We start from the raw sequence: 17,055 nt of genomic DNA, 5'->3' as shown, positions 1-17,055 counted from the left end.
GAGAGGTTGGTTTAGGGGGAAAGATAAGAAGCTCAGTCTTGGTCATGTTTAGTTTCAGATGGCGCTGAGACATCCAGGCAGCAATGCCAGACAGGCAGGCTGATACTTTGGACGTCCCTAGATTTGGACGTCCCTAGACATGGACGTTTCTGACTTTCGGTGATTTTCAAAACCAAAGACATCCATGTCAAAAACTTCCTAATGCAAGTCATTTGGGCGTGGGAGGAGCCAGCATTTGTAGTGCACTGGTCCCCCTGTCATGCCAGGACACCAACCGGGCACCCTAGGGGCCACTGCAGTGGACTTCATAAAATGCTCCCAGGAACATAGCTCCCTTACCTTGTATGCGGAGCCCCCCAAAACCCACTACCCCCCAACTGTACACCACTACCATAGCCCTTACATGTGAAGGGGGCACCTAGCTGTAGGTATAGTGGGTTCGAGTTTTGGAGGGCTCGCTGTTTCATCCACAAATGTAACAGGTAGGGAGGGGTATGGGCCTGGGTCCGCCTGTCTGAAGTGCACTGCAGTACCCATTGGCGTAGCGAGGGCGGGTCACCTGGGGCGGGTCACCGCTGCGCACCCCCCCCCCGGGTGCAGCGCAGCACCCCCCCCCCACTCGCGCGCACCCCCCCTCGGAGCACATTCTTACCACTGGCGCTCCGCCCCCAAGTGCACGTCGTCGCTGGGAGCTGCGTTGGCTCCGTTGATTCCCTGCTCTCTCTGCCCCAGAACAGGAAGTAACCTGTTCCGGGGCAGAGAAAGTAGTGAACCAGCGAAGTTGACACCCCCCAGCGGCGTGCACCCGGGGTGGACCGCCCCACCGCCCCCCCCCCTTCCTACGCCACTGGCAGTACCCACTAAAACTGCTCCAGGGACCTGCATGCGCTGTCATGGACCTGAGTATGACATCTGAGGCTGGCACAACGTATTTTTAAAGATGTTTTTTGAGGGTGGGAGGGGGTTAGTGACCACTGGGGGAATAATGGGAGGTCATCCCTGATTCTCTCCGGTGGTCATCTGGTCATTTTGGGCACATTTTTGTGCCTTAGTCGTAATAAAAACACGTCCGGGTGAAAACATCCAAAGTGTTCGTCAGGATGTCCTTGCTTTTTTTGACTATGGGTCAAGGACGTCCAAGTGTTAGGCACGCCCAAGTCCCACCTTCACTATGCCTCCAACACACCCCCTTGAATTTTGGCTGTCCTTGCGACGGAGTGCAGTTGGAGACATCCTAAATCGGGTTTCGATTATACCGATTTGGACGTTCTTGGGAGAAGGATGTCCATCTTCCGATTTATGTCAAAAGATGGACATCCTTCTCTTTCGAAAATGAGCTCCATTGATTGCCTGACCATAAAAAGGTACATTCTTCTTTAAAAATAGGACCTCAAAATCAACATTTTTGTGTTTTGTAGAACCTAATGAAATCAGCAAAGTAGCTCTTTTAGCAGTATTCTCATTGGATGACTCAAGGAACTTCATGAGATCTAAACTGTAGGGGAACTGAAAGTATCAATCTCCTCTTCAGCATTATTAGATCACACTCGTCTTGGCAGATAACAACAAACTGCAACCTGAGAATCCATTGTCTGCAATTTGTGTTCAGTTTGAATATTCCTCTTATCTTGTTCAGAAAGCTGCAGTAATTCTACAAAATTTGATAAGATTATCTTGTAGGGTTTTATCAATTCTAGTAAGCAGTTCCAGTATATCCTTCAAAGAACCCTTCTGCTTATCAGTATTTGAGAAAGTATCATTTAAAGTCAAATAAGTAAATGAAATAGCTGAGGATCCTCAAATGTGAAGATCCTCAAAGAAACCAGAGCCAGATCCTCCTGAGAATTCCCGGGGGGGGGGGGGGGGGGGGATAATAATGCTGTCTTGTCCAGACACATTCACCAACTCAGTCAATAATGCAGATTGAGGAGGCGAGGTACAACCTCCTGTGGAAAGGGAAATCACGAAGGAGGAATTACTCAGTGTAGAAACAAGAAGTTGTGAACTCAGAGATTGTAAAGGGGCATCCATAGATCCTTTTGTTGACAACAGGTTTCGCGATATTCTTTCTGCCTCCTTTCCATTTCCCTGTGAAGGCGGCGTACAATCCCTCACTCCTTCCTTGCTCTGAAGGAGTGGAACGTGCCCCTTTGGTCACACCCCTTCGGGCACTTGCCCAAGTTTCGCAATATGGACATGCTTAAGAAGATGGAAAGGGCACTCAAATAGGTTTCCCCAGAGGGCTGGTGTCCTCACCAGTGCCTGCAGGTTACCAACTCACTTTCCCAGATGTCCTCCAGAGAAGCGCAGTATGAACACACTTAAGTAAATGGAAAGGGCCCTCAAACAGGTTTCACCAGAGGGGTGGGTGTCCTCACTTGTGCCTGCAGGTTACCAACTCACTCTCCCAGATATCCTCCCAACAGTCAGAGAATATTAATTTACAAAATACCACAAAGAGCATACTAGAAAATAGTAGAAAAAGCTATGTAAAACCTTGAAAAAATTCAGTAAGGATTTATTTCTTAATTAAAGCCGTAGCTATAGAAAAGTTACTTCCCAAGCTGTCAACGCCTACTTCATGCTTAGTGAAGGCCTTCCCTTGGGATGATTTGGAAAGAATCTAATAATATAAACACAGAAGGGTGGAGGGGTAGCAGGCAGCATACTCCCCGAATAGTACAGATGCTGGTACTGAATTTGCTCACCTCTCCTCACTGCTCATATGACCTACTTACTCCTTGCGCTCTGCCCCCCCACCCCCCATCCCCGGACCCAACAAAGCACAAAATGTACACTGATGATGCTCAGTTTTCCAAAGCTGATTTTCTACACTATTCTGGACTAGGTGTGCACTAGAAAATGTGTTTCATGTTATTACATTTTATTCTAGATGTATTTTGTTTCTATTGTTTTCTTTATTTTTCTGTGTATATCATTCTTCTTATGTGTTTCATTTCAGTTGATGCTATGGAGTAGTTTTAAGACTGACTGAATAGGTGCAAAGTCTACGAGTGCTTTCTACTTTCCAATTTAGCACTCATTTTCAAATTGAGTGGTTGCATACAGTTGCACCTGCTTGTTTGAGCAGATAGTTCTCTAGAGAAAAATACAGACATATTTTAAAGCTTTAAAAATATGGAGGTGTTGATGCCCCTCTACAAGTTATTGGTGAGGCCCCACTTGGAGTATTGTGTTCAGTTTTGGAGGCCGTATCTTGCTAAAGATGTAAAAAGACTGGAAGCGATGCAAAGAAAAGCTACAAAAATGGTATGGGATTTGTGTTGCAAACTGTACTGGGAGAGACTTGCTGACCTGAACATGTATACCCTGGAGGAAAGGAGAAACAGGGGTGATATGATACAGACGTTCAAATATTTGAAAGGTATTAATCCGCAAACAAACCTTTTCCGGAGATGGGAAGGCGGTAGAACTAGAGGACATAAATTGCGGTTGAAGGGAGGCAGACTCAGGAGTAATTTGTTAGGAAGTATTTTGTTTCACAGAGAGGGTGGTGGATACGTGGAATGCCCTCCCACGGGAGGTGGTGGAGATGAAAATGGTAATGGAATTCAAACATGTGTGGGATAAACACAAAGGAATCCTGTTTAGAAGGAATGGATCCACGGAATCTTAGCAGAGACTGGATGGCAACACTGGTAATTGGGAAGAAAAAACAGTGCTGGGCAGACTTCTACGGTCTATGCCCTGATAGTAATTGAGTAGATGTGGATGGGCTACAGTGTAAATTTTAAGGGGCTTCGATGTTAGCTTCAGAACTTTCAGAACTAGAACAGTGCTGGGCAGACTTCTACAGTCTGTGCCCTGAGAAAGGCAAGGACAAATCAAACTCAGGTATACATATAAAGTAGAGAATGACACGGGGACAAAGTTTGTTCCCGTCCCTGTGGGTTCTGTTCCCGCCCCGTCCCTGCAGGCCTTGTCTCCATCCCCGCCCCGTCCCTGCAGGTTTTGGCCCCATGGGCTCTGTCCTCATCTGCAGAAGCCTTGAACACTTATGATTTTATATTTAAATCTTTTTATTAAAGTATAAAAAGGAACAGTATGCTATGCAACTGTTGTGTATAAATTACAAATAGAAAACAATAATAACAATGAGCAGCTATAATAACCCTCCTTCCCACCACCACCCTCTACCCTTCCAATCCCAACATTAGGTGATTTCTACTACACCAAGGAATCCTAATTCACATTGTTAAAATGTCCAGGGGTATAAAATACAACCCGTTCTATATGCCCTAGAGGGGGAAAAATATGCCCTATGAAGCACTGTTATGATTTTTTAATCTTTGGATGAATAATAAGTCATCAACAATCTCAGGATTCAATCTAGCTCTTCTGTCTTCCAGAGTCCTTCCTGGAAAATAAGTTGTCTTCTTAGAAGATGTGCTGGTAGCAGGATGTACAGGATTCCCCCAATGCAAAATTTGCTAGTTGTGGCAAGTATGTTTGCTTGTTTCTCCAAAAAATCAAAATATCTTTGTAGGCATCACTCAAACATAAATAACAGTCCAGTTCATTTACAGGTTTCAAAGAAGAAAATGACACAGGGACAAAGTTTTTGTCCCCGTCCCTGTGGGCTCTGTCCCCATCCTTCTGTCCCTGCCCCGTCCCCATCCCCGCGGTTACTGCGGTTCCCCCTCCCCATGTCATTCTCTAATATAAAGTATTGCATAACATGTATAATGAGTTTATCTTGTTGGGCAGACTGGATGGACCGTACAGGTCTTTATCTGCCGTCATTTACTATGTTACTATGTAAACCGTTTCTCCATGAATGCCTTCCTCTATGTCAGGTTAAAGTGTGGACGTAGTGGACCTATGCATGGACTGTTACACAGTAACACAGTAAATGACAGTGGATATAGGAGCTAAAGTGAAATGTCAGTTCACAAAACTCAAAGTCCTGGATTTCAAGCACGCTGACTTTATTAAATGAGGAGTACCTGAGGAAAGAGCTAGCAGGATGGGAGGATATTAAGAGAAGCATAAAGTTCATGGTCCAAGCTGAAAGGAGCTATAAAAATGGCAACAGATCTGTATGTAAGAAAAGTAAACAAAAGCAAGAGGGACAGGAAACCGATATGGTTCACCAAACAAGTGCCCGAAAGAATAAAGGCAAAACAGCTGTCATTTATGAAATACAGACGAATGCAAAAGAATAGCACTGAAAAGAAAAATGGCTAGAGATGTAAAAAGACGCAACAAGACTTTTTCAAGTATATAGGGGAATGGAAGAATGCTAGAAATGGAATTGTGAGATTGAAATATGCTGAGAACTGATATGTGGAGAGTGATAAGGAAAAAGCAAACTAAACAAATACTGGAGAAGGATCTTTGTTCACTGACAAAGACGTATATGGGAGTGGAGCAGATATCACACCATTCACAGAAGAAAGTGTTTATGAACAACTGGAAAAACTAAAAGTGGACAAAGCTATGGGGCTGGATGAGATAACACTCGAGGATATTAAAGGAGCTCAAAGAAGATCTGGTGAGCCCCTCTTAAAGAGTTGTATAATAAATGGGTTTGGAAAAGAGTGGATGTGGGCCCTTTCTATCAAAATGGTGACAGAGAAGAAGTGGGAAAATAGGGGTCGGTAAAGCCTCACTTCGATGGTTGGAAAAATAATGGAGGTACTGCTGAAGGAAAGGATAGTAAAATTATTGGAATCCAATGGTTTAGAAGATCCAAGACAACATGGTTTTAACAAATGAAAATCGTGTTAAATGAATCTGATTAATTTCTATGACTGGGAGACCAGAGAACTGGATCACGGACACGTGCTAGATGTGGTCTGTTTGGATTTGAGCAAAGCATTTCACATGCTTCCTCATAGGAGACTGGTGAACAAATTGAATGGGCTGAAGTTAAGACTGAAAGTGGTGCACTGGATTACAAACTGGTTGACAGATGACAGAGAGTGATGGTGAATAGAATTTACTGAGAGGAAAGAAAAGTGAGCAGTGGAGTACCTCAAGGATTGGTATTGGGGTTGATTCTATTCAATATATTTGTGAGTGACATTGCAGAAGGGCTAGAAGGAAAAGTTTTGTGGACAACACAAAGATTTTCAACAGAGTGGATACCCTGGAGAGAGTGGACAACATGAAAAGTGAGCTACAAAGATTAGAAGAATGGTCTAATGTTTGGCAGTTTAAAATTTAATGCAAAGAAGTATAGAGTGATGCACATGGAGTGTAAAAAACCAAAGAAGCTGTATTTGCTAGGGGTGAGAGCCTGATAAGCACAGACCGGGAGAGGGACCTTGGGATGATAGTGTCAGAGCATCGTAAGACAACAAAACAATGCATCAAGGTGGTGGTCGTAACCAGAAGAATTCTAGGCCACATAGAGTCAAACAAATTGCACAATATGTATACACACAAACAGCCCGACACAGGCCGTGTTTCGCCCAACAGGGCTGCTTCAGGGGCTATAAAATAATAAATAAGATAATGAATTAAAAAATAATTAAAAAGTAATAACATATATATTGTTTGTACTACATATATACAGCTGATTTCAAATGGTATCCAAACATATAACAATATATAAACACATCATACACAAATATCTGTATAGAATATATGTGTGATTATATAACACCAAAATCCCAGCATAAATTAAAATAATATTAAAACCATCACAAATAAATTGTCTTAAAACTTTCATAGGCATTTTATACATTATATTATGTTAATAATCTTCACAATATTCTATACATTGTGCATGGTTTTTATGTTAGTTAAGGTATAAACTATAAACCACCAATTGTATATGTCTGTCTAGTTATGTCACGTTAAATATAATTTATGCTGGGATTTTGGTGTTATATAATCACACATATATTCTATACAGATATTTGTGTATGATGTGTTTACATATTGTTATATGTTTGGATACCATTTGAAATCAGCTGTATATATGTAGTACAAACAATATATATGTTATTACTTTTTAATTATTTTTTAATTCATTATCTTATTTATTATTTTATAGCCCCTGAAGCAGCCCTGTTGGGCGAAACACGGCCTGTGTCGGGCTGTTTGTGTGTATATATATTGTGCAATTTGTTTTTCAATTAATAAATCAATTTTTGTTTGTTAAAACGATCTGCTCTGTTCGTGTTCCATCTTGGAGTTTGCAGACCGTCTGCCTTTGTGCTTTCTTGGACCCCCACATAGAGTCAAAGACATATCTAGTAGAGGAAAGGCGGTCTTAATGTCCTTTTACAAATCATTGGTGAGGCCCGATTTGGAGTACTGTGTTCAGTTTTTAAGGCCATATCTCACTGTGGACATCAAGACTTAAAGCAGTTTAGATGAAGGTGACAAAAATGAGATGGGGCTTGTGCCAAAGGACATATGTGAAGAGACTTGAAGACCTGAATATATATACCCTAGAGGAAAGAAGGGATGGGGGATATGATACAGATATTTAAATACTCTAAAGGTATTAATACGAAGGGGAAGCAGTACAAATAGATGTCATGGTTTCAGGTTGCAGGGTGATAGACTTTGGAGCAACATCAGTAAATACTTTTTCACAACAAGGGTGGTGGATGCCTGGAATGCCTTTCCAGGGGAGGTAGTGAAGACAAAAACGGTGACAGAATTCAAGAATGTATGGGATAAATACTGAACCCGGATATTCAATGTTGGGCCATTTCCGGTGACTGGCATTGAATATCTGGTTTATTTTTGGCCGGTTCCAACTTAACCGGCAAAGCTGATATTCAGTGCTGGATGGTTACGTTTGAACCGGCCAAAGATATTCCAGGTATTCAAATGACCAAACATGGCCTCCAAACGCATGCTGAAAATCAGCAGATAGCCAGTTATATTGCAGTTATATTTGAGCTGCTAACCTCAAATTTTCAGCGGGTTAAGGCCGGCCATGTCCCGCTGAAAATTCTCAGATAGCAGGCTACGTACCAAATGGCCATTACCATTTGGTACTTAGCCATTCCTGGCTGGTACCATTTGCCATTCCTGGCTGGTTAAATGGTTTTGAATATTTGGGGGACAGAGTCAGAGCGGTGGGCCACTTGCAGTAGAGGGAAGGGACCAGACTTGCGGCAGAGCAGCCTAAAGGGAGCTACTGCTGCTGCCTTCTTTTGAAAAACAAGAAAAGAATAGAAAAGGTAATTTTGGGGAAGAGGGTTGGAGAGAGAAGGGAAGGTGGGTAGCGGCGGAGGAGCTGGGGTGGTAGCTCTTTTTCTGCCACCTGGCTACCACCTTATCACACTGTTTTTGCCACCTGGAGATCCTCAGACACTATCATCCCAAGGTCCCTCTCCTGATCCATTCACATTGGTCTCTCACCCCTTAGAGCATACTGTTCTTTTGGATTTCTGCACCCCAAGTGCAGGAAACAAAACAACCGCTTGTTGGATTGCAGGGCACCTAGAGTGATCCACATTGATTCCTTCTCATTTTGGTAATCCAATCCCAGGTGTTGACAGTTTTAAGTATTTAGGCAAGATAAGAGATTATAGATGACCAAATATCCTCTTTAATCAAGAAAGGTTTTGGCACTTTGTGACAAATTAGGTCCGTGAAATATTTGCAAGATGAAAAAGCTTTGCATACACTTATACATGTGTTATTTATATTCAGATTAGATTATGGAAATGTTTTTTTAATGCAGGCATTTTAAGTAATAACTTAAAGCATTTGCAATCCTTACAAAATACAGCACTTAGGGGCCGATATTCAGACCACGGGAACTAGCCTTCAATTTATTTATTTATTTTTTTTCATTTTCACCTTACTGCAAACATATCAGGATAGTATTTCTCAGGGCTACCTGAAGCAACCGTACCGGAGTTCCTCCACAGATCCTTATTATTCCTTACAGCACACTAGAGAGATAAAAGCGGGCGTCTTTCCTCTCCTGCTCCCTGTTTCCTCCCAGACTTAGGGACAAAAGTGTTTGAGGTATTCCAGGGGTGTTGTTCAAGTTTAGCCAGACAGCACGGAATAGTAGGGATGTGCACTCATTTGAAAGGACTTGGCAAATCTTGTATTTTTCCTGTGTTGGGCCCATTCGGATTCTTCACGAAACAGTGCCTCTGAAATGATAAAACAAACAAATGAAAAGAAATCAAACAAAATTTCAAATGAATTTGGGGGACAGAGTCAGAGCGGTGGGCCACTTGCAGTAGAGAGAAGGGACCAGACTTGCGGCAGAGCAGCCTATGGGAGCTGCTGCTGCTGCCTTCTTTTGAAAAACAAGACAAGAATAGAAAAGGTAATTTTGGGGAAGGGGGTTGGAGAGAGAAGGGAAGGTGGGTGGCGGCGGAGGAGCTGGGGTGGTAGCTCTTTTTCTGCCACCTGTCTACCACCGTATCACACTGTTTTTGCCACCTGGAGATCCTCAGACACTATCATCCCAAGGTCCCTCTCCTGATCCATTCACATTGGTCTCTCACCCCTTAGAGCATACTGTTATTTTGGATTTCTGCAGCCCAAGTGCAGGAAACTAAACAAAACCAAACATTTTTGAGCTGCATAGCTTTCTCCAGCTAAATTTAACCAGACAATTCTGGACGCTGGCAGGGGTTGCCCTAAAGTTAATGTGTCTGGTTGACATCAGTACATCTGGTCAATGTCGCCAATCACAGACGCACTGGAAATTGACCTGTCCATGATTAACGAAGGGTGCTAAGTTCCACAGAAAGAGCTAGAGAAATTAAACAGTATGAACGAGAAGATACTGTCTAGAAATTTGAGAAATGTCCAGCCTTGAAGGAGAACATCCTTGGTTTTCCATTTCCTGGTTTTGCAGCATTTTGAAAGTTTCTCAGGATGGCCAAAAGAGGAGGTGAAACTCCAGGATGGACTTCCATGTTCCTTTCTTACCTGAGGCCAGGCAGCCGCTTCAGACTCAGCTTTCTAGAATCCTCGCTGTGTTTGCATGGCTGATTATATCTTTCTGTTTAGAATTGCAGTACGAGGTTACATCAGTTCTAGGTTTTCCCTCCCTCTTGCACTTTGGGCAATGAAAATAGTACAATGTCATTAGAAAATCAAATTCTGTTTCCAGCAAATTGTCTGTCTGGTGGGCTGGTTATCAGGTCAAATCCTCATTGTTCTTAAAAGTTTGCACCAGTTCTGATTGTTGTGCAGCCCAGGAGAAATTACCCATTTCTGCAGATCTACAGTGGTTTTAATTATAATTTAATTTGGCCCTTTTAGATCGAAGCAGTTTGAAGCCTCTGTTTGGCACTGTGTGCTGTAATTTTCTTTTCATTAATGGAAATATGGTGATTTTTTTTTTTTTGGTCTTCCAGAAAAGTGATTTGCAGAGACGTCACAAGAATGGCTGAGAACGGGAGAGACGGAGAACTAAAGGAGTATTCGGAACCAAGGTCTGGGGAGACCAGCCCTGGAGATGAATGTGACCACTATGAAGACAATAGCCCAGCGCTGAAAGACCAGTTCAGAAAGAAGGAGAAGACAAATATGAGAAGGAGTTTAAGAGAGCGATTTTCTTCTTTCAGATTAAGTAATAGAAACTCACGAGCGGAGAAAGAAGTGGAAGGCCAGAGTGCTTCAGACAAGACAAGCTTGAAGACAGCTGAGTGCGAACCAGCAGGAACTGAAGAGATCATAAGAAAAAGACCATTGTCAGGTAGGTAGTGAAAATAGTTTGTTAGAATTGCAAAATATTTTTCCCAACTGCTTACCGTAAATAAAGGCTTCCCAATTTGTGGGTTGTGACCCCAATCCCGCACTTGGGGCTGTGTGACCTGAGCAGGTGCTTCATAGGATGCCATTAGTCTGCACTACTACTACTATTTGACATTTCTAAAGCGCTACTAGGGTTACGCAGCGCTGTACAATTTAACATAGAAGGACAGTCCCTGCTCAAAGGAGCTTACAATCTAAAGGACAAATGTACAGTCAGTCAAATAGGGGCAGTCTAGATTTCCTGAAAGGTATAAAGGTTAGGTGCCGAAAGCAACATTGAAGAGGTGGGCTTTGAGCAAGGATTTGAAGATGGGTAGGGAGGGGGCTTGGCGTAAGGGCTCAGGAAGTTGATTCCAAGCATAGGGTGAGGCGAGGCAGAATGAGCGGAGCCAGGAGTTGGCGGTGGTGGAGAAGGGTACTGAGAGGAGGGATTTGTCCTGTGAGCGGAGGTTACGGGCGGGTACGTAAGGGGAAATGAGGGTAGAGAGGTAATGAGGGGCTGCAGACTGAGTGCATTTGTAGGTAAGAAGGAGAAGCTTGAACTGCCCGGGGTTCATCATGGCCAAAGAAAGATTAGTGAACACTGGCGTAAAGGATAGTGCAGGTATGAGAAACATTTCCTTGAGCATGAGTGAGATGTTCTATTTATGTGTGTTCTAGAACAGCTGAATTTACAGGCGTCTTTACAAGAAGGCACCAAACTTTTAATGTGGGAGTTTCCCCAATCTTAAACCCAGATTTTCTGTAGCAATATTTAGGGCTTCTTAAATAATTGGTTTTTGCTAATTGTTTCCTTGTTAACAGTTATAGGCCTCAGTGTCTAAACTTATACTCAAAATTTTACCAAACTCCTAAGTTTAGGAGCATAAAAAGTGGGCAGGGAAAAAAAAGCTGTGTCAGTTTAGCACTGTTTTTTAACACTAGATTCATAAATCTGGATCATAAATCTAGACAAATGAATGGCAGGCCTAATTTATAGTTAATGCAATTAGAACCCAGTGTGACAATCACTTCAAATCTCCTTAACTCCAAAAATTGTTTTGGGTGGACCATCAGAAGGCAAAATTACCAGTGCATCTTGTTAGCATCAGAGTATATCAGACACCATAAATTGTCATTGATCCATTTTTAAGTGTCCATATCGGTTTTAAATAAAATCATAATCTTTACCCAAACATGTTGTTATTTTATTTTCAGAATCCAAAACTTCAAAATTCAAAAAAATCTTTACAAAAGAGAATTAAAAGGGGAAAGGAAAAGGGAAATGGGACTTGATATACCGCCTTTCTGTGGTATTTTGCAACTACATTACTACTACTACTACTACTATTTAGCATTTCTATAGCACTACAAGGCGTACGCAGCGCTGCACAAACATAGAAGAAAGACAGTCCCTGCTCAAAGAGCTTACAATCTAATAGACAAAAAATAAAGCAAGCAAATCAAATCAATTAAAGTGTACAGGAAAGAGGAGAAGAGGGTAGGTGGAGGCGAGTTTCAAAGCGCATTCAAAGTGGTTTACATATATTCAGGTACTTATTTTGTACCAGGGGCAATGGAGGGTTAAGTGACTTGCCCACAGTCACAAGGAGCTGCAGTGGGTCAGGATTAACTGCCGACATAAATCATGTTTTGCCTGTTCTGCATTAGAGAAGATAGTCGACTGCAACTACAGTGAACAGTGAACAAAATGGCTGCCGTAACTTTATCCGGGAAGTTGTCTGAATATCGTTGGTACCCAAATAAGTGCTGGTAGCCACTTTTTATATTCAGCACTGATATCCAGGTACTGTCCAGATACGAATATCCAGACATAAAAAACCCACAGCAGCCAAGGTTTAAAAAAAAACCCACAGAGTACAAGCTGAATATTACCCCTATGAAAGTATATAAATAGAAACATTATTATTATTATGAAGCAGGCCTACAGGTGCAGGAAAAAACATTAATTTAGCATGAAATCTCTACTATACTTTTACAATGACTGATAGATTTATAAGAAGCTGTCCCCTGGATTATATATATATAATCCAGGGGACAGCTTCTTATAAATCTATTACCTTAATTTCTGCACGGAAATCGAAGTGTATTCTATAACAATGCATGTAACCTAGGGCCTTGTTTACTAAGCAATGCTAGCATTTTTATCGTGCATTAAACACTAGAGTCACTCATATGCTCCTATGGTCAACTTAGCGCTTCGTGCGTGCTGATCATTAGCGTGCACTAAAATCGCTAACGCGCCCTTAGTGCTGCTTAGTAAACGGGGCCCTTAACTGGTTAACTAGCTAATCACGCTCTTAATTGGATGTTAACAAGCAATGATCAGCACTAATTGGCATTAATTAAGACTTACACGCACGACTCACTAAGTGTATTCTGTAATGTGGGTGCCTGAATTTTAAGTCGCATAGTTGAAAAGGGGGCATGGCCATGGGCGGGGCATGGGCGTTTCTAAAATCTAGGCATATTGATATAGAATACACCCGCTCTGCGCGTAATTTAGGCATCAGGATTTATGCTGAGTAAAACATGGCATAAATGGCCATGACTACATATGGTCGCATGGAGAGGCGCTTGGCGTTATTCTCTATACCGCGCAGAAATTTAAGCCTATTCTGTAAAATTTAGGCATACTTTGCAGAATACGCCTAGGCGTATTAGTTTCTGTGTGGAATTTTCAGGCGCTATATTGAATCCAGCCCTATATTTCTACCATTATGCTTATCTTGAATTGTCTGTTGTAAATAAGTTATAAAAATAAATAGCTTCAGTAATGATCATATTTACTGGCTGGTAAATAATTGAAAACATTTTTACACATTTTTTGTAGTAATGCAAATACATGAGCTTATTCAACATAACAAAATTCAGGAGGCATTTTCAAGCATAAAGCTATTGGAAGATGAACTTCTAGCTGAAAGCAATTCAAAGAAATATGAACGCGACGATACAGGGTATTACAGAAAAGCCAAAGACGTGAACATGCTCTACGATTGCCTTTTTGGCAAAATGAAATCAATTATAGAAGATGCGCTGGGCGAGGCAACTTGTGATGGTCAATTAATAGCTTCTGTGGTGGAGGTGATTAAGGAGGAAGAAATAGCTCACAACGTTCCCGAGAGGGGAGCAGCCACTTCAGAATCAAACGGTCTTCTTGGTATGCCCAAGAAATGGAAAGCACTTTGGAGACAATCCGTCATCAAGAGCATTACAAAGAGAATTCATTCTGTTCCCATCCAACTGAAAGAAGAAAACAAATCCTGGCTGGCTACACACTTACATGACCTTAAAGCAAATGTGAGCCAAGATCTGTCGAAAATCAAGCATTCTGTGAAAAACTATTACCCAGAGGACTATAATGTATGTGACCTTTACGTGGAAAACTATCACAGTGCTATTTCCTCTCATTTGCAAGAAAACATCATAAACAAGAGCGTAGATTTTGAAGAACTTTATGACCTGCTTGACTGGGTTATCAACACATACTTCAGGTGAGTTGTTATTCAGAAATGAAGGAACTGTGAGGCTTTGGGGGCTGGGACTTACAGAGTGGCAGATATCTCTCTGAAATGTAGTTGTCGTTTGGCTAATTAATTTGTCACGATTTCTAAGCCTTGCCTTTGGTCCTTCTCCGGTGACTAATTTGACATAATGCTTCTGACAGGGATAGTAGAACATCTTTTTTGTTGGGGGGGGGGCCCCAACCTCCACCCCCAATCCTGCCTCTAACCCCACCCCTAGCACGGCCCCCATGATAATAGCAAGATACACCATCAACAAAGAAAAAATACATCTTCATTCAACTTCACACTTCCATTCATCACTGATCTCACATTCCCCACTAGCTCTCTCTTACCTCTCCACCCCTCCATTCTCCCTCCATGCCCAGTATCCCCCTGTCTCCTCCCCAGGTCCAGCACCCCATCTTTCTCTGCCCTCCCCCATCCAGTTACATCTGGTATTTCCTCTTCGTGTCCCTAGTGCTCCCCATAGACATCCCAAGTCACACTACCCCAAATTCTGTATAGGTTTCCCAAAGTTTGGCACACAATTTTGGTGTTCCACACCTAAAGTAATTATCTAAATTGGTGATGACAATCATTAATTGGCCTTAACAAACACTAATTGGCACCAATTACTGATTATACATGGATCTGTGATCTGCCCCTATTCTGTAATCTGCACACCCAATTCATCTCACGCGCAACTTCACAGAGGGTGTGGCCAAGGGAGGGGCAAGAGCAAATCAAGAGCATTCCCAAGATTTAGATGTAGAGTTATAGAGGGGCTGATATTCAGACCATGGGAGGCAGCTTGTTTACTCCTGGCAGTTGGCAGTGAGGCCATATTCAATGCAGGGCTGTTTCCAGTGACCGGCATTGAATATCTGGTTTATGTTTGGCCAGTTTAAACTTAACTGGCCAAGCCAATATTTAGCTGGCTGGAGGAGGAGGAAGAGGAAGAGGAGGAGGATGGGGGGCAGGGGAGAGGGAGGGGGGAGGGGGTCCTGAGACCAGAGGGGTGGGGGTGGGGCACTTTGGAGACAATCCGTGGGGCAAACACTCACTCATTCACTCACTGTCTCTCACATACACTCTCTCTGACACACTCTGTCTATCACACTCTCTCTGTCACACACACAGTCACTCTGTCTCTCACACAAACACACACACACTCTGTCTCTGGCTCTCTCTCATTCTCTCTCTAACACACACACTCCCTCTCAAACATACACACTCCGAGGAAAACCTTGCTAGCGCCCGTTTCATTCGTCTCAGAAACGGGCTTTTTTTACTAGTATTCTATAAACCAGTGGCTTAGCTACGTGGGGCCATGGGGGCCAGGGCCCCTGTAGATTTGGCCCTGGACCCCCCTGCCAATGACCCCCTCAACCCCCCCTCCTGCCGCCAACCCTCCCCCGCTGTCGCCTACCTTTGCTGGCGGGGGACCCCAACCCCTGGCAGCCGAGGTCCTCTTCTTCCAGCGCAAGGCTTCGTTCTGTTTCTGTAAGTCTGACGTCCTGAACGTACAACGTGCAGGACGTCAGACTCACAGAAACAGAATGAAGCCTTGCAGATCAGCCAGCAACGCGGCCGCTGGCTGATCTGCAAGGCTTCGTTCTGTTTCTGCGAGTCTGACGTCGTGCAGGATGACAGACTCACAGAAACAGAAAAAAGCTTTGCACCGGAAGAAGAGGACCTCGGCTGGTGGGGGGGTTGGGGTCCCCAGCCAGCAAAGGTAGGTGACGGCGGGGGAGGGTTGGCGGTGGGAGGGGGGTCGAGAGGGTCGTTGGTAGGGGAGGGATCAAAGTTGGTGGTGGCGGCGGCAATGGGGGGGGGGTCGGTAATGGCCGGGGAGGGGGGCTAAAATGTGTCTCCTCACCTCGGGCTCTGAACCCCCCTCCTGCCGAAGTCTGGCTATGCCCCTGCTATAAACCACATCTTAATCTAGGCGCAGTTTATAGCATACACCTAGGCAGAAATATTTTCGGCGCTGATTTTTCAGGCGTCATGTATAGAATCTAGTCCTGATTGACTGAATGTGCCCTAATCTGCACTAAAAATTCCCTGTGAAATTAACTGGGAAAAAAACCCCTGAAAATTGGGAAAATTTTGTGAAAAACAAACCAAAGTTTTCTTGCTTGTGTACATACCTATTTTACATTATACCACACTATTGCCGTTACTATGCTTTTCAATTTAAAGGGCTGTCGACTTTAAAGCAGGAACTCACATCAAAAGAACAAAACAGATGTTCCAGCAAACAAGACTTCTTTGCACTTCAATACAATAATGTAGCTTGTTAAACATTCAACAAATAGTTTTTAGTGGACCATCAGTTCCAGTGTGTGTTCTCTTGAGTAGCAAGACTCATTAAAGACATCACCATATCGTCATCGGTCCATTTTTTATAATAGAAAAAGTTACTTAGCTTTTAGCTTTCAGCTTGAGACAATGGACCCACTGCCAACATGGCCAAGTTTCACAAGCTTCATCAGGGAAGCAGTCTGTTTCAATCTCCTTCTCTACCTCTCAACCTCTCCTCTCTGTAGTGTCCATCATTTCTCCCCTTCATTCCCTCACCCTACTCTTCAGCACCTCTCATCCCCCCCCCCTACAGTGTCCATCATTTCTCTCCTTCCCTCAGTCCCCAGCCTTACCTGGTGGCCAACATTTCTCTTCTTCCCCACTTCTTAAACCACCCCCATGGTGCCTAGCATTTCTCTACTTCCTTCTCTCCCCACCACCTCTTCAGCATCTTTCTCCTTTCCCTCCTCCCCTCGTGGTGTCCAGCATTTCTCTCCTTCTTTCCCTCCTCCTCCCACACCTCTTC

At 43.2% G+C, this 17,055-nt stretch overlaps 1 protein-coding gene across 1 annotated transcript in view; it reads left to right on the top strand.

Annotated features, from left to right (window-relative positions):
* Positions 1-17,055, top strand: part of LOC115477102 (exocyst complex component 3-like protein 4) — a 99,140-nt gene that overhangs the window by 9,497 nt on the left and 72,588 nt on the right. The window contains exons 2-3 of the mRNA XM_030213718.1: positions 10,320-10,660; positions 13,553-14,213. Of these exons, the coding sequence (XP_030069578.1) occupies positions 10,348-10,660; positions 13,553-14,213 (974 nt within the window). The 5' untranslated portion in view covers positions 10,320-10,347. The remainder of the gene's footprint in view (positions 1-10,319; positions 10,661-13,552; positions 14,214-17,055) is intronic.

Source organism: Microcaecilia unicolor, chromosome 9, assembly GCF_901765095.1.
Source record: "Microcaecilia unicolor chromosome 9, aMicUni1.1, whole genome shotgun sequence".
Lineage (NCBI taxonomy): Eukaryota > Metazoa > Chordata > Amphibia > Gymnophiona > Siphonopidae > Microcaecilia > Microcaecilia unicolor.
The sequence above is the reverse complement of the archived record's forward strand: the minus strand, read 5'-3'. Positions and strand labels throughout refer to the sequence as shown.